Genomic DNA, 18,624 nt, shown 5'->3' with positions numbered 1-18,624 from the left:
TTCGTTATTGATTTTCTGTCTAGATGATCTATCCATTGTTGATGCTGGGGTATTGACGTCCCCAACCATTACCATATTATGGTTTATGTCTCCTTTTGCTCTGTTAGTTTTTGCTTTATACATTTGTGAGCTCAAAAGTTGAATGCATAAGTATTTATATATTTTTTTATCTTCTTCGTATATTGTCCTCTTTCTCATTATACCAGGACTTTTTTTTCTCTTTACTATTGTTAAAGTCTATTTTGCCTAAGTGTGGCCACCCCTGCCTTTTTTTTTTAAGTAGGCTTTTTTTTTAAGAAGCCCAATGAGGGGCTTGACCTCACAATGCTGAGATCAAGACCTGAGCTGAGATCAAAAGTCCAGATGCTTAACCAACTAAGCCACCTAGGCACCCACCTCTGCTTTTTTTCTTTTTTTTAAATCATTTCCTTGCAATGTCTTTTTCCATCTTGTCATTTCCGATCTATGTGAGTCTTTGAGACTAAAGTGAGTCTCTTATAGGCAGCTGGATTCTAGGCAGCAAAACTCCTCATTTGAGGATCCAAATTAGGGAATTCTGCACCCTGCTGAGTACCCTGGTCAGAGTATGTGCACTCCTGTCTTGGCTCTGCAGGTGAGCAAAACCACTGGTTTGGGTACTCCTTGGACACAGCAGATGTGAACTCTGTCTCCCTGTAGTGTGAGATCAGACTAGGGGCTCCCTTGGGTGACCCACAGTGCTGGGGGTGGGGTTGCTGGAGTCCGCCCTGGCTTGTGTGTCCTACTGAAGGAGGCAGGGGTTCAGGAGAGACCTCTCTGTGTGGTGCTGGAGTGGCCTTGGGGGAGGGACAATGTGGTCAATATGCAGCCACTTTTCTTACTTTTCCATTACAGGTTTTCTGGGTCTCTGGTGCAAGTGCTCCATTCCCATGTTGTAGGACTCTCTCAATGCTATCTTGTTCTTGAATAGTTGTTAATTCTTCTTCTTGTGTGGAGGAGCAAAGTCAGGAACACCTATGTTGCCATCTTGGTGACATCATTCCTACCCATGAAGGACTTACACTTTATCTGAAAAGGAATAAGTAACCATAGACAGAGGAATGGCATATAACTCGCATCTATAAACTGAAGTTAGCAGAACCTGAGTACAATAACGTGTACATGTGTGTGTAAAGAGGCTACTGACATGCACCTGTGCGTAACAGGTACTCAGTAAATGTGTGTATGGTTGGGGGAGGGGGTTTACTCTAATGTGGTTTCTTTCAATTTTTTCTTTTTCTGATTGATTATATGAGTTGTTAGGAGCCATAAATTTCAAATATATATATTTTCTTAATTCCCGTTAATTTAATGACTTTATTTTCTGTGCAATGGAAGATGGAAGATTTTAACTCTTATTTAGGTAACCTTTTATGTGAAGTAGTAGACTAGTTATAGCAAATACTGAAGGACCAATCGAGAGCTTAATAATTGATTTATTTTTAAGAATATTTCTCTTGCCTCTTGGTTTTACTTCTGATACTCTCTTGCTTATTATTTTTTTTTAATTTTAAAGAGAGAGAGAGAAAGAGCATGAATGAGTAGGGGAGAGGAGAGGGACTGAGGGAGGGAGGGAGAGAAAGAGAGAGAGAGAGAGAGAGAGAGAGAGAGAGAGAGAGAGAGAGAGAGAGAGAGAGAGAGAGAGAGAGAGAGAGAGAGAGAGAGAGAGAGAGAGAGAGAGAGAGAGAGAGAGAGAGAGAGAGAGAGAGAGAGAGAGAGAGAGAGAGAGAGAGAGAGAGAGAGAGAGAGAGAGAGAGAGAGAGAGAGAGAGAGAGAGAGAGAGAGAGAGAGAGAGAGAGAGAGAGAGAGAGAGAGAGAGAGAGAGAGAGAGAGAGAGAGAGAGAGAGAGAGAGAGAGAGAGAGAGAGAGAGAGAGAGAGAGAGAGAGAGAGAGAGAGAGAGAGAGAGAGAGAGAGAGAGAGAGAGAGAGAGAGAGAGAGAGAGAGAGAGAGAGAGAGAGAGAGAGAGAGAGAGAGAGAGAGAGAGAGAGAGAGAGAGAGAGAGAGAGAGAGAGAGAGAGAGAGAGAGAGAGAGAGAGAGAGAGAGAGAGAGAGAATCTTAAGCAGTCTCCACATTCACACACAGCCCCACATGGTGCTCGATCCTACAGCTCTGGGATCATGACCTGAGCTGAAACCAAGAGTCAGACATTCAATGAACCGAGCCACCCAGGGCCCCACTCCCTTGCTTTCCTACTGTGTGTTAGATTAGCAACATTCCATTAGCACTATAATTTAGGAGGGAAAAAGTCACTGCAGGTATGTAAGTGATAAACATATATATAGCATTCTGGTAGCTACTTGGATACCTGATAGCTGCTCCTTGACATTTCTTTATATAAGATATCTGAATGGCAACAAAATCAATTATCCAATCAACCTGAATGAAACTTTTTTCTTTTTAAAGACAGGGAACATTTGCAGTGTTACTGTGTCCTTCCTTCCAATCGGATATGTTTAGCATGGACCCAGCAATCAGTCAGTATTTAATGATTTAAGAAATCTTTCAATATGTAATTGAGTACCAAAATGAACATAGATCCCGACATTAGAATAGCCTGGCCATTATATAAAGTAGACAGTGACTATTCCAACAACTTAAGAGATAGTGAGTAGAGATAAGAGAGGTTAAATACAATAACTTTTATTTCATTAGCTTTTAATATTTTAGTAATTTGTAGTAATTTGTCCTATGCTTTATTTCACATGTAGGGAATTCCAAATGAAAGCTGGAGAATAACAAAGATAAATGAGCGGTATGAGCTTTGTGATACTTATCCTGCCCTATTGGTTGTGCCAGCAAATATTCCTGATGAAGAATTAAAGAGGGTGGCATCCTTCAGATCAAGGGGCCGTATCCCAGTAAGTATGAAGCTTTGATGAGACTTCGCAAATGCTTTTGTACTGTACGTGATGCTGAACTTAATGAATGGGAGAACGGATGCAGGATAAAACTAGCTAGAGCAACAAGTTGTTTGTGGGGATATTAGAGAGTGAGCTATTTAGTAAAATGAAAACTGGAGGAAAGACTTAAAGAAGCTTCTGGAGAATCTGACATGGGAATTCGATAAAAAACTGCACAGAATTGCAATTCTTAACTTGTAAGCAAAGTTGGCTCTGTATTGTTCACTATTTCTTTATTATATGTTCTTTAGTCATTGTGATAACTGCTCTTTTCCTTCAGATACTAGAAAGAAGAAAACTTTATAAATTTATGATGAATTACTGTGTTAAAAAGATTGGCTTAAATAATTTTAGTTACAAAACTCGCAGATTCTGAAGACTTTAGACAGTTTTGATAATTTAGTAATAAAACTTTAAGAGGTTTACTTAATCCCCCTTTTAATATATCTTTTCCTAGAGACAACACTTCTGAATAATCATGACTCTCATAACTCAGTACCTGATTAAAGAATTAGACTAAATTGTCCATATGCCAGAGTTGGCTTGAAAGAAAGGTGATGATTTTTTATAGCAGCCTTGTATATCCTTTCATGGTTGGGCTTTGGAACTAATTCAGAAAGCAGAATTTTATAGAGTAATGTTTTTGAGAAAAATTATAAACAGAAAAATATATAAAGGATGTGTCACTGGTTTTTTTTCCCATTAAGGTTTTATCATGGATTCATCCTGAGAGTCAAGCCACAATCACTCGGTGTAGCCAGCCTATGGTAGGAGTGAGTGGAAAGCGAAGCAAAGAAGATGAAAAATACCTTCAAGCTATCATGGACTCCAATGCTCAGTCTCATAAAATCTTTATATTTGATGCACGGCCAAGTGTCAATGCTGTTGCCAATAAGGTGAGATTGTCTTCCAGTCATTAAGATTTCAGTTCCATGAATCAGCTGAGTTTGGTGGGAGCCACAATGTAGTAGAAAGATTTCTGGCTCCCCAGTGACAAAGATATAGATTCTAATCCTGGCTCTCCTACTTGATGGTGTGACTTTGAATTAGTTACTTAATCTTTTAATCTTGTAACTTTTTATTTGTTTACTTTTTTATTGAAGTACAATTGAAATACACACTATGTTAGTTACAGGTTTACAACATAATGATTCAGTGTTTTTACGCACTGTGAAATGATGGCCACATCACATCTGCTTACCATCTGCTACCATACCAATTTACATTCCTTTCTTAAAATGAACACTTTGAGGATTTACCTTCTTAGCAACTTTCAGATTCACAGTTACAATATTATTGACTATAGCCCCCATGTTGTACGTTACATTCTCATGACTTGTTTGTTTTGTAAGTGGTAATTTCTACCTTCTTATCTCCATGGATTTTGTTCCTTGCCCAACCCCCCACCCCGCAACCACCCATCTGTTTTCTGTGTCTACGAGTTTTGTTTGTTCATTTATTTTGTTTTTTAGGTTGGACATATAAGTGAAATGATGCAGTATTTGTCTTTGTCTGACTCAGTTCACTTAGCATGATACTCTTGAAGTCCATTTATGGTGTCACAAATGGCAAGATTTCATTTCTTTTTATGGCTGAATAATATTCCATTGCATATATATGCCACATTTTCCTTTTAAAGTTTATTTTGAGAGAGAGAGCACAAGTGGGAGAGGAGCAGAGAGAGAGAGTGAAGAAGAAGAGAGAGAATCCCAAGCAGGTTCTGCACTGTCAGTGCAGTGTCAGTGCAGAACCTCCTATGGCGCTTGAACTATGACCTGTGAGATCATAACCTGAATGGAAGTCGGGCACTTAACCAAGTGAGTTACCTAGGTGCCCCTATACCACATTTTCTTTATACATTCATCCACTGATGGACACATAAGTTCTTTCCATATCTTGGCTACTGTAAATAATGCTGCAGTGAACATAAGAGTGCACAGATCTTTTCAGATTAGTGTTTTTATTTTCTTTCAATAAATAGCAAGAAGTGAAATTGCTGAATTGTATAGTGATTCTATTTTTAATTAAAAATTTTTAAAGTTTATTTATTTTGAGAGAGAGTGAGTACACATGTGCCAACACGCGGGGGAGGGGCAGAGAGAGAAGGAGAGAGAGGAAACCCCAAGCAGACTCCACACTGTCAGCACAAAGTCTGAATTGGGGTTCGCTCTCACAAACCATGAGATCATGACCTGAGCTTAAATCAAGAGTTAGTTGCTTAACTGACTGAGCTACCCAGGCACCCCTATTTTTAATTTTTTGAGAAACCTCCCTACTATTTGTATCATGTTTATCTTTTTGATAATAGCCATTCTGACAGATGTGCAATTATATCTCATTGTGGATATAATCTGCATTTCCCTGATGAGTGATGTTGAACGTCTTTTCATGTACCTGTTGGCTATTTGTAGTCTTCTTTGGAAAAATGCCTCTGCCTATTTTTTAATTGGATTGTTTGTTATTGAGTTGTATAAGTTCATTATATATTTTGAATATTAACTCCTTATCTGATACAGGATTTGCAGATAACTACTTCCATTCCTTAGTGAGAAACTGCCTTCAGTATGCAGAAACTTTTTGTTTGATGTAGTCCCATTTGTTTGTTTTTGCTTTTGTTGCCATTGATTCTGGAGTAGGAGCCAAAAAGATACCACTAAGACCATTGTCATGGAGCTTATCACCTTTGGTTTCTTCTATGAAGTTAAGGGTTTCTTGTCTTACATTCAAGTCTTTAATCCATTTCAAGTTCACTTTTGTGTATAGTGTAAGGTACTAGTCCCATTTTACTCTTCTGCATGTGACTCTCCACAGTTTTCTCCACAACAGTTCTTGAAGAGACTGTCCTTTCCCCATTGTATATTCTTGTCTCCCTTGTAGATTAATTGACCGTATATACATGGGTTTATTTCTGGGCTCTGTTTTGTTCTATTGTTCTATGTATATGTTCATGTCAACACCATACTGTTTTGATTACTACAGCTTTGTAGTATAGTTTAAAACCAGCATGATGCCTCCAGCTTTGTTTTTGTCAAGATAATGGCACATTTTGTGGTTCCATACTAATTTTGGGATTATTCTATTTCTGTGAAAAATGCCATTGGAATTTTGATAGGAATGGCACTGGATCTGTAGATTGCTTTGGGAAATACGACATTTTTCAAAGTAATTTTTCCAATCGAACATATAGTTCCTTTCCATCTATTTATGTCTTCTGCAGTTTCATCAGTGTTTCACAGTTTGCAGCATAAATTTTCTCACCTTCGTAGTTAAATTTACTCCTATTTTTTTTTCTTTTTGATGCATTTGCAAAAGAGATTGTTTTCTTAATTCTCTGATAGTTCATTCTTAATGTATAAAATTGTAATAGATTTTTTATATTGATTTTGTACCCTATAACTTCACTGAATTCATATATTGGTTCTAACAGTTTTTTGGTTGAATTTGTAAGGTGTTCTCTATATAAAATCGTATCTACAAATAGTGACAATTTTACTTCTCCTTTCAACCTGGACACCTTTTATTTCTTTTTCTGCCTAATTGCTGTTGCTAGGACTTCCAACACTGTGTTGCAGTAAAGTGGTAAGAATGGGTATCCTTGTCTTGTTCCTGATCTTAAAGGAAAAGCTTTCCGCTTGTCACCCTTGAATGTGATAGTTGTGCACTTGTCACACATGGCCTTTTCTATGCTGAGTGTCTTCTGTACCCACTTTGGTAAGAGTTGTTGTCATAAATGGATGTTGAATTTTGTCAAATGCTTTTTCTGTATCTTTTGAGATGATAATATAATTTTTATTCTAAGTTTTGTCAGTGTGTTTCTGTTGATTGTTCCGTAGATGCTGAACCATTCTTACATCCCCAGAATAAATTCTACTTGATCGTGATATATGATCCTCTTATTGAATTGTTGATTTGGTTTGGTAATATTCTGTTGAGGATTTTTATATCTATGTTCATTACGGATATTGACCTGTAATTTTTTTTTGGGGGGGGGGGTCTGCTTTTGGTGTCAGGGTGATGCTAATCTCATAAAGTGAGATTGGTAGTGTTCCTACCTCTTCAGTTTTGGAGCACTATTAAAGGATGAAAGGATAGGTATTAAATCTTATTTGAATATTTGGTACAATTCCCCAGTGAAATTGTCTGGTCCTCGACTTTTGTTTGTTGGGAGGTTTTTGATTACTGATTCAATTTCCTTACTAGTAATCCTTCTACTCAGTNGTATTTCTTTAGTATCAATTGGGACTTATCCTTCTGATTTTATTTATTTGAGCCCTCTTTTTTTTTTTTTTTTAAGTCTGGCTAAAGGTGTGTTGATTTTTTATTAATCTGGTTTGGTTTCATTGATCTTTTTTAATAGGGTTTCAGTCTCTGTTTCGTTTAGTTCCACTCTGGTCTTTATTAGTTTCCTCTTTCTACTAGTTTTGGCTTTACTTTGTTCTTTTATAGTTTCTTGTGTCTTTAGGTAGGCCTGTATTATTATGAATTTGCCTCTTAGAATTGCTTTTGCTGCATCCTATAGATTATGGTGTGTTACATTTCCATTTTCATTTGTTTCAAGGTATTTTTAATATTTTCTTTGATTTCTTTGTTAACCCATTGGTTGTTCAGTACCATACTGTTTAATCTTCACATATTTGTGATTTCTCCCTCAGTTTTCTCCCTACAGTTGATGTATAGTTTTGTACCATTATGTGCAGAAAAGATGCTTGATATGATTTCAGTCTTCTTCATTTTATTGAGATTTGTTTTGTGGCCTAACATCTGATCCATCCTGGGGAATATTCTGTGTGCACTGGAGAAGAATGTGTATTTTCCTGCTTTTCAATAGAGTGTTCTGTTTATATCTAAATAAGTCCATCAGGTGCTACATGTCATTTAAGGTTGATGTTTATTAATTATCTTTCTAGATGATCTATCCATTGATATAAGTAGCCTTTTAAATCCCCTACTATTATTGTATTGCTGCCAGTTTCTCCCATTAGGTATGTTGGTATTTGCTTTAAATATTTAGGTATTCTTATGTTAGGTGCATAAATATTTACAAATGTTACATCTTGCTGGATTGATCCCTCTACCTTTATGTATGGCCTATATTTGTCTTTTATTACAGTCTTCCTAAAGGTCTATCTTGTATGATATCAGTATAGCTATACCTGCTTTCTTTAGGTTTCGATTTGCAGGAAACATATTTTTTTCATGTCTTCACTTTCAGTCTCCACATGTCCCTACATCTGAAGTGTGTCTACTGGAGGCAATGTATTGATGGGTCTTGTTCTTGTTCTTTTTCTTTTTTTTTAAATCCATTCAGCACTCTTTTGATCAGAGAATTTAGTCCAGTTACCAGTTACAGTTAAAGTGATTATTGATAGGTAAATAGTTATTGACTTTTTTTTTGTCTATGTTTTAGTTCTTCTTGATTCCTTTCTTCTTCACTTGGTTTCTTCCTGTTTGGTTTGATGACTTTCTGTGGTGTTATGCTTAGATTCTTTTCTCATTATTTTTTGTGTATCTACTATGGGCTTTTGCTTTGTGGTTACCATGGGGCTCATATATTACTGCCTTTGTATGTAACAGTCCATGTAAAAATGATAGCAGGTTAAGTTTGAATTCTAAAACTCTACACTTTTATTCCTCCCTGAAACATTTTGTTTTTGATGTCACATCTTACAACTTTTTGTTTTATCTTTTAACTTTTTATTGTGTTTATAGTTATTTTCACATTTTAAAAACATTTATCCTAGCTTCATAAGTGATTAGTGTACTATGCTTACTATATATTTCTCTTTACAAGTGAGATTTTTACTTTTATTTTTTGTTATTAATTAGTGCCTTTTCTTTTCAGTTCAAAGAAGTCCCTTTAACATTTTTTGTAAGGCTGATGAACTCCTTTAGCTTTGTTTTCTGGAAGGCTCTTTATCTCTTCTTCAATTCTGAATGATGACCTTGCCAGAAAAAGAATTATTGATAGGAATGGTTTCCTTCAGCAGTTTGAATATATCATGCCAGTCCCTTCTGCCCTGAACAGTATCTGCTGAAAATACTGCTGATTGTCTCATAGAGGTTTCTTTATACATAATACATTGTTTTTCTCTTAACTGCTTTTAAGATTCTGTATTAATCCTTAACTTTTGACATTTTAATTATAATGTGACATGGTATAACTGTTTTGGGGTTTATTTTATTTGCAACTCTCTGGACTTCCTGGAGTGAAATGTCTGTTTCTTTCTCTAGTTTAAGGATATTTTCAGCCATTTATTCCTTCAAATAAGTTTTCTGCCCCTTTCTCTTCCTCTTGTCTTCTGGCATCCCTATAATGCAAATATCATTCCATTTAATGTTGTGCCATAGGTCCCTTAAGCTATGTTTACTTTTTAAAAATTCTTTTTTGTTTTTGCTGCTCTTTTGGGATGAGTTCCATTGTTCTGTCTTCCAGCCGACTGATTCTATCTTGTTTTCCTCTGGTCTGCTGTTGAACTCTTTTTGCATTTTTTCAGTTTAATTATTGTATTCTTCAGTTCTGTGACTTCTCTTTCTTTCTTACATTTTCTGTGTCTTTGTCGAAGTTCTTGCGGTGTTCATTCATACTTCTCTGAGTTTGGTGAGCTACTTTATGACCATTATTTTGAACTCTTTATTAGGTAAATTCATTATCTCCATTTCTTTGAAGGGTTTTTTTTCTGGGGTTTTAGCTTGTTTTTTTTTTTTTTTTTTTAATTTGGAACATATTTTTCTTTCTCCCCTTTTGCTCGAGTCCCTGTGTTTCTATGCATTAGGTGAGAAAACAGCTATGTCTCCTTGTTTTGCAGGCATAGCATTATTAAGGAGATGAGCCTTATCATTTAACCTTGCCATAGGTTTTGGTTGTCTTTCAAATCTTTGGGATTATGTAACTAGCCTGATGTTTTTTTAGTAGGTGCCAGTTGTTGAGGGTGTACCAGGACCTTGAATGTAACTGGGGGAGTGTTCTTAGTCATCCCCCAGTTTCGGGCTGACTGGAAGCTAGACCCTCAGGCAGCCACTTTTAAAGTATGCAAATATACACAGTCCTATGGGACTGCAACTGTAGACCTTGCTGGCCTCCAGACCAAGTGTTCTGGAGGTATCCACTTAGTGACAGTTGCACAATCTGGGGCTTCAGACAAGTATATGGGCTTTTTATTTCTGGAGGTACTGGCGAGCTATAGTGGAACATGGTGAGAGCTCATAAGCAGTCTCCCTCAGCTCTTGTTTTCTGAGAGCGTTTCTATAGCCTTAGGATGTGTTATAAACCTGAAACTCTAGATTGAGTAGGTAGGCCATTCTCAGAGAAAGATTGAGGATGTATTTAAGTCTACCAGCTGTACAGTGGCCTGAGGGTGCTCACCTACCAAGAGCTGCCTGTCTAATTGTTTCAGACCCATCAGGCCCAGAAATACAATCCCCTTTGACCACTTAGTTGGTATCCCCTAGTGAGCTACATGTACCAGCTGGCTTTGATGGGGCCAAAGTGAGGTGGCCTGTGGAGGTGGGTTAGTTAATCTTTTTAGATCTTAATTTGCTCATTTGCAAAATGAGAATAATAATAGCTAACTGGGTTGTTGTGGGGGCAAAACTCATCCAATAAAAAGTAGTGTATAACCCTGTGCTCACTTACATAATAAATAAGTATTCAGCAATTCATTTTCTTCTCCCTTCTCCAAACTTGACAACTAATTGAGTTTATGACTGGCTCAGAGTGCAGCATGGCTGTAGGAATCTGAAAGCACTGTTCTCAGTGACTGGTGCTGCCCCCTTCTGACTGCCCTCCACCTATGCAAGTTATTTAGACTGAAGACCTGAAGTTAGCTGGGGCACTAGTCCTGGTTTCTGCTAGAGAAGATTTTCATTGTGGAAATAGAAATTTTTGTCCAGTTGACAAAATCTACCATATGAGAAGATGAGAGAAAAGATACAATTTAGCTTTAGTAAGTTACCTTTTTTTTTTTACATAACCAAAAAGAAGAACATATTTTAAAATACTCCAAATCCTGTAACTAAGAGAGAAATACCATTAAACTTTGGTTGTTCCTCCAGACCTATGAGTATACACATGCACACGTACATTTGAAATAGTAGGATCATTATAACTTCCTTTTCAAAACATTGACACTGGGCGCCTGGGTGGCTCAGTTGATTGGGTGTCTGACTTCTACTCAGGTCTTGATCTCATAGTCTGTGGGTTTGAGCCCTGCATCAGATTCTGGAGCCTGCTTTGGATTCTGTGTGCCCCTCTCTCTCAGTGCCCTTCTACTGCTTATACTCTTTCTCACTCTCTCTCAAAAATGAATAAACATTTTAAAAAATTTTTTAAATAAAAACATTGACATTGTGTCTTTCTATGCCAATAAACATTTATCTATAAAATTATTTTAATGGACTAAAATTAATATCACCTGTTGTTGGATATGTAGGTTACTTCTGGGTTTTTTTTGCTTTTACAAACAATGCTGGGATGATCATCCCTTTAATTAAATTATGATGCATGTGCCTAATTATTTCCATCCTGTTTAGTGTTTCAAGGGCCTTGTGAGTCCCAGTCATTCTGTATTAAACTTTAAATATTTCCCCTCAAAGGAGAAATGAGATAATGTGTATGTGAAGACTGCAGCACAGGCACTAGCATATATGTTCTAGTAATTACTTGTTCGTTCACCTTCCAAAACTTTACTCTCAATTAGCAGGAGGGAGACGAGAGAGGAGAAGGAGAGAGGAATATAATACAGAAAAGGTGGTAAAGCAAAATGTTATATTCCATATCTTATTTTTTTAATTATTCTGATATAGATTTCATATGGAAATCCCTTTTTTTTAAAAGACATTTTATTTATTGGTACATTTTATTGGTTATAAAATATATAAAAGACAGTATGGAAAAACTAGGCAGGCCTAGAAAAAGGCAATAAAAATCACCCATATCTACTAATACCTTGTTATATTTTCCTCCCTTATTTTTTGTGTATTTATATGTTGATTGTTTTGTTTCTTTGTTTTTCCTCTTAATATTATAGGAATTATTTTCTCCAATTAAAATTCTTGAAAAATACATTAATACTCATTATAGCTGTGTCATTATTCATTTAATTGTTTCTAATATTAGGTGTTCAAGTATTTATTTAGTATTTTAAATATAGCTGAAAGAAATACATTTTGTTGGCACTTTTATTCCCATAAAAAAATATCCTAGATATACAGTTAACATATCAAAATTTTAAATATGGATATTTAAAGAGTTTTGTTACATATTCTCAGCATTCTTTGGGGAAGTTGATTCAGTTTGGGAATGCCTTCCCCCCCACCAGTTTTGCTGAGATAGAATTGATAATAGAACATTGCGTATGCTTAAAGTACACACTATAATGATTTGTTATGTTGTATATATTATGAAATGATCACCACAATAAGTTTAGTTAATATCCATCATCTCATATAATTACAAATTTCTTTTTCCTTGTGATGAGAACTTGTAAAGTCTATTTTCTTAGCAACTTTCAAATATACAATATGATATTGTTAACCATAGTCATCATGTTTTAGATCACATCTTTAGAACTTATCTTTTAAGTAGAAGTTTGTACCTTTTGCCTCCCTTCACCCAGTTCCCTCACGTACCACTCCCTTTTTTAATTTGCAAAAGTATACATCCTTGTTGCAACTAATATTTTTTTTACCTGAATTGTAAGAATATTTTCTGTAGCTTAATCACTATGAATATGAGAAATCCTCTTGCAGTTATGACACATTTCAAGAATTAAACCTTTGCCAGTCATGAAGTCTTCCATGGGTGCCCTGCTCCAATCCAGTTCACCTTCTAACGCTACTGAAAATAGCCACCCTCCTAACTTTTATAATAATCATCTTGTTACATTTCTTTATATTTCATTACTGAAGTGTATATCCCTAGACTGTGGTTTATCCTTGTTCTTTAATTTTTTTATTTTTTATTATTTTTTTAAGGTTTACTTATTTTTGAGGGAGAGAGGGAGAGAATGCAAGCAAGAGAGGGGGAGAGATAGAGAGGGAGAGACAGAATCCAAAGCAGGCTCCAGGCTCTGAGCTGTGCCAGCACAGAGCCCAGTGTGGGGCTCGAATCCACAAACTATGAGATCGTGACCTGAGCCGAGGTCAGACGCTTAACTGACTGAGCCCCCCAGATGCCCTTAGCCTTGTTTTTTAAAATACTATATTTGATACGTCTTTTTTTTTTTTTTTAAGTTTATTTTGAGAGAGAGAAGAGAAGGAGGGAGTGTGAGGAGGGGGTAGGGGCAGAGAGAGAGAGAGAATCCCATGCTGATAGTGGAGAGCCTGATGTGGGGGCTCAAACTCACCTTCTGAATTCATGACCTGAACCAGAATCTGCAGTCAGATACTTAACCGACTGAGCCACCAGGTACCTTGTATTTGATGTGTCCTTTAAGTCTCTCTTAATCTGTAGTCTTGCCCTTGCCCCATCTCTTTCTTTTCTTGACATTTTACTGTAGTTTCCCAAGTCCAGATTTTGCTGTTGCATTATAGTATGGTTCAGTGTTTTTCCTGTCCTTTGAATTTCTTTCACATGAATTTAGAGGTTTATTCAGATCCAAGTTCAATACCTTTGGCAAGGCTATAGAGGATATATCAAAAGGCACATCATTTGTAGCTGATTCTCCATTTGGGGGTGTTAGCAGCTGTTTATGCTCAGTGCCTAGATCTATGAATTCATGGGGTTGCAAAATGGTGGTATTTTAATTTTATGATTTCTTTTACAGCTATTAGTTGAACTCTCTCTATGAAGAAACACTGTCTTTTGTCTATATTTTGATTAACCAGCAATTTAGTTTATATAAGGAAGCCAGGATAAATACTTGATTCTTTCATATCAGCCAGTTTTCCTAGTAATGAACTTGCTATCATCCCATGAAGGTGACTAACTTTTTAAAGTATAATTACAAATGTCTGTCTTTAAACACATTCAACATTTTCTGATCCATCACAGATAATATTTTTTTGAAGTTAAAATTTCTCATTTCTCATCTTTGGTCAGAGGGAGGCTTTTCATGCTATCTTTTGAGTTCTTTTGACATAACCCTAATAATCTTCTCTATCTGGTGTAAGGTGATATACCAGACTGATCAGAAAGACTTGTACATCGCCCGCCCCAGACTTGGAACAACTGTTTCTCCCAAGAAGTTCTCGTTTCTGTTACTACAACATGGTATCGCAAGCCATGGTCTGGGGTGCTGAGGATGTTTGCTACTGGGCGTGTCCAGTTTCACGGTCTTTTCAGTGAATAGAGTTAGGGGATATTGACATAATTTTAAAGATAAAGTACCTCCTAAGTTCATACTGTTGCTTTCAATTTAAATTCAGTGCCAAACAGTGTTTACATAGCTTCTTCTCAGTCACATATGTATCTCCTTTCTTCTGCACCGGGAATCCTGGTTTTCAAAGACACGGGGGATGATCCGTATGTTCCGTGGCTACTTGTTTGCTTTATCCTCCCAGTCTCAGAATACCAGTACCAATCCCACCATCACAGCACTTACCAGAAAGCTTAGTTTTTCGCATTTGCTCTCCCCATCTCCCCACTTTAAAAATGCATTATATTCCTTTACGTTGTTAGCACGTATAGCCTTGACACATTTCTCCCTTTTGAACACATACTCTCCCTTTTACCTTTGACGTCGACAAGTAGCTCTAAGTTTTGTGCTCACAACCAGTTCATATATGGATGTCTTTCTAGACGTTGTTTTTAGTAGTATTACTATTATTAATTAATATATGATTGTTGAAGTTCTCTAAATATTTCAGCAGGGGCTGTGGGAACAATATCCTGAATATTTACGTGCTAACTGGAGCTCGTGTCCTTTATGTTTGAAAGTCACTTTGGCTGGACATAAAACCCTTGGCTCACATGTCATTTTCTTGCGTTTCTTAAATATGTTGCTTATTTTCTTTTGGCATAAACTTTCAAAGGCTAATGATAAGCTGAATTTCTTTACTCTCTAGGTCACTCTTTGTACTTGGATATTCAAAGGACTTTTCTTTTTTTCTTTGAAGTACAGTTATGGCCAGACTATGTCTTCATGTTGTGTGTTCCGGGTCTATATTCTCAGGTATACATGTGTGCTGTTTCAATTTCTAATTTCCAATTTAAAAAAATTTCTTGCAGTTTTTAAAAATCTTAGTTCTTAGTATTCCATTTCCTTGTTTTGACTTTTTTTTCTTCAGGACTTCTGTGTTGGCTCTTCTTTTGCCTTTCTTCATCGTTTGTCACTTTCTCAATTCTTATGTCTTTCTAATTTCATTTTGGTTGTAAATATTTTCCTTTTCTCTCTTTCTTTTAACTTGATACCTGCTGGTTTGTTTATTCTCGTGTTTCTTCTTTAGTCTTCCTGATGTTCTACCCTTATTTCTAGTTTGTTTCCAAGTTCTTTCACTCCATTTTTGAGTTTTCTTTAATTTAATTAAATTTAACTTTTTATTTAATTTATTTTTATTTTCATTTTTGAATTTTCCAATTCCAACTTATTTTGTTTGTTGTTATTTTTTAATGTCTTTAGCTTGCTTTGAGAAGATTTCAGTTTTGTGGGGCATTTTCATTGAATGTGTTATGAATGCTGCTCATTCTCTTTTTAGGATAGCATCTCTGGGACTTGACTTTGATCCTTTTCTAGTACTCATTCTTAGGTGAAATTAGTTTTCCTGAACCATCAGGGTGATTGTTCAGTTAGAGGACATGGCTCAAGTTAGGTTTACTCAGAGGTGAGTAGAGCTTGCATTACACTGATCCTTCTCTTTTGTTTGCATGTAGCATTAAAAAATATGAAGTCTTACTTTCTGAGATTCCCTAGCTTTGTTCTGTCTCTCCCACCCGGCACCTTCCCCCCATTCTTTTATTGAAAACTTCTCTTCCTTTGTCTTGTTTTGTCTGGACCTTCTCTTCCTTGGTCTCTGTCCTACTCACTTTTGATTACGTACTTAGCAGAAGTGATCCCAGGCCGGTCTGTTAGGGGAGTGCATAGCCATTTCTCTGCTTTGGCCTCTTCAGATCTACTGTAGATCGGTTAGATTTCTTGGCTGTTAGAATGGACGGAACCCTTCCTGGCTTACACTTCTGAGATTCAGCTGTTGGGCTCTCCTGTAGTTCCAGAAGACGAAGGCCAAAACCAGAAGCAGAACAAACACTATAAAATATAAGGCTCTTTTGTGGTTCTCCTTTTCTCCAGTCCATCTTACATTCATTACTTCCTCTGCTGCTTCCCACACATTCACTGACCGCATTCAGCTCTTGTGGCTCTTGGTGGTTTCGGAGTTTCACTGAATGCCTTGTACCCATTTCTGTTTTAAACGATTTGCGCGTTTTTGGTTTTACTATCTAGTTGCTGTTTTTTTTAATATTGATTTTATTGAAATATAGTGCACATGCCATAAAATGCACTCTTTTTAAGTGTATATTCCAGTGTTTTTAGTATATTCACAAAGTTCTACAACTGTCTGATTCCAGAGCATTTTCATTCTGTTTGTTTTTGTGACAGGTTCTGTGTAGTTTCAACTACCATCTTTTCAGAATTTGTTGTAACCGGTTTGAATTGAAAGCCTCTCGTACCCCCGAACTGTTCTGTTCCCACTCTCCAGGAGTAATTCTTGTTAACAGGTCCCCACTGGAACACGCTTACCTTTGTACTTGTGCCAGTCTTGAATCCAAACAANTCATAAGTTGGTGAGTTTTGTTGTTTTCAGTGGTGTGAGTCATATGATCACTTCATTTTATATAACTACAGTGGCCATTCTAGTATTTTTCTCATTTTTTCTCATTAGTTCTTTAAGAAGCTTGATTTTTATCCATGATAGGTAGGAGGTAGGAGAATATTTTATTTAAAAAAAAAAAAAAAACAAAGAAAGACTGAGTCTGAAAGAATTAAATTATTTCCAGCCACAGCTTATTTTTAGCACCAAATATTTTTAAGTCTGTTCTTTAGATGTAGATTTAAGTATTGGAGGGTAGAGATGGTAATCTATTGTGATATTCTGTGCTTTTATACTTGTTCCATCTTTTTCTTTAAAAATAATTATGTGGCTAAAATAGAAGCAAGTCGTTATGATTGCAAAGCACTTTACAAATGTTAAGATTAAAACGAGATGAAGAGGAAGGCAGGTGAAGAAGCATGGGCCAGTAAGAAACTAGATAGATGTGGTCCCTGCACATGGAGCTTGTGATTTCAGTCTGATGTAATAAATTATATTTGAGTAGAACTTGAAATAAAGGTAGGAAAAGTTTAGTTCTTTAAAATGCTTACGTGTCGGGGCACCAGGGTGGCTCAGTTGGTTAAGCATCTGACTCTTGGCTTCAGCTCAGGTCATGATTTCACAGTTTGTGACATTAAGCCCCATGCCTGGCTCCACGCTAAGCGTTAAGCCTACTTAGGATTCTCTCTCTCTCTCTCTCTCTCTCTCTCTCTCACCCTCTGCCCTACCCTGCTTGCACACTCCCTCTCTCAAAAAATGAAAATTAAAATGTTGATCTTCATATATGTAATCACATTTAATTCTTATAACAGCCATATAAGGAAGTCATGGCAAGAGTGTATATTCATGTTTTATAAAGAACGTAGCAAAGAGTAGTTGTGTTAAGATGTCCTGAGCCATTGAAATTTTCTCATGGAGTTTTCCTATTCCTTAATAATATGTGTCATCTTTCATGCTGTTGGATATTCTATGGCACTTTTCGATATATGTTTACATACAGTGGGTATACATTCATTTATGAATTCCTGTGGTGTGTGCTTTTTTTCCAGGCAAAGGGTGGAGGTTATGAAAGTGAAGATGCCTATCAAAATGCAGAACTCATTTTTCTTGATATCCACAATATTCACGTTATGAGAGAATCATTACGAAAACTTAAGGAGATTGTGTACCCTAACATTGAGGAGACTCACTGGTTGTCTAACTTGGAATCTACTCACTGGCTCGAACATATTAAGGTTAGGTGTATTTTATTAATTCCTTATATTATTATAGAATATCCAGCAAGGACTTTCTCTCTCCTTTTGTCTGTTTGGCACTTTTCATACAATTGAAATTAAGATGAAAGTCAGTCTCTTTCTATACACTGAAAAATTGCTAACTGCTTTGATGATTAGAACTACTTCTAAGGTGTGTTGCTTGAGTGAATTAGTTTCCAAACTGTACATCTGGTTCTGTTATAGTCTGTTCTTTCCCTCTCTTTCCACCCTGCCCCCGCTCTGCATTTTACCCGTCATTCAGATCCCAGTTAGGATTCCATTTCTTCCATGAAGTCTTGCAGATCACTTCCACTTCCATGTTCTGTGCACTTTTCACTTTACTTTCTTTCCAGTCAGGTACAAACTTGCACTTCATTAATTACTTTATGTCAGCCAGTGTTTATTCCTAATTCATGGAAGCTTGGACTGGATAACTTACTAATTTTTTGGACCCCTCAGGACCTAGGGCAGCGCTATTTGTGTAAATAACTGGCACCCGGTAGTGACTATTGTGGGACTAGTGAAGTGAGGATCCACTCTGGTCAGGGAAGGGAGATGGAGTCATTGGACGAAGGATGTGAAGGCTAAATAATTTGGAGACTACCACATGGGCACTAATGTGCCTGACATGTGACTATAGTGTTTGGAGCACCACATGTTATGGCAGTTAATACTGTGGCATGTTTTCTGATGTGGTCTGAATTT

The 18,624-nt window shown here is 36.7% G+C and overlaps 1 protein-coding gene across 3 annotated transcripts in view; it reads left to right on the top strand.

Moving 5' to 3' along the window:
• Positions 1-18,624, top strand: part of MTMR2 (myotubularin related protein 2) — a 128,648-nt gene that overhangs the window by 84,510 nt on the left and 25,514 nt on the right. For all 3 annotated transcript variants that reach the window (XM_077779932.1, XM_077779934.1, XM_077779933.1), the window contains 3 exons: positions 2,729-2,878; positions 3,628-3,816; positions 17,713-17,898. In XM_077779932.1, the coding sequence (XP_077636058.1) occupies positions 2,729-2,878; positions 3,628-3,816; positions 17,713-17,898 (525 nt within the window). The remainder of the gene's footprint in view (positions 1-2,728; positions 2,879-3,627; positions 3,817-17,712; positions 17,899-18,624) is intronic.

The sequence above is a fragment of the Crocuta crocuta genome, unplaced genomic scaffold, assembly GCF_008692635.1.
Source record: "Crocuta crocuta isolate KB4526 unplaced genomic scaffold, BGI_CrCroc_1.0 scaffold98, whole genome shotgun sequence".
NCBI classification, from domain to species: Eukaryota; Metazoa; Chordata; class Mammalia; order Carnivora; family Hyaenidae; genus Crocuta; species Crocuta crocuta.
The sequence above is the reverse complement of the archived record's forward strand: the minus strand, read 5'-3'. Positions and strand labels throughout refer to the sequence as shown.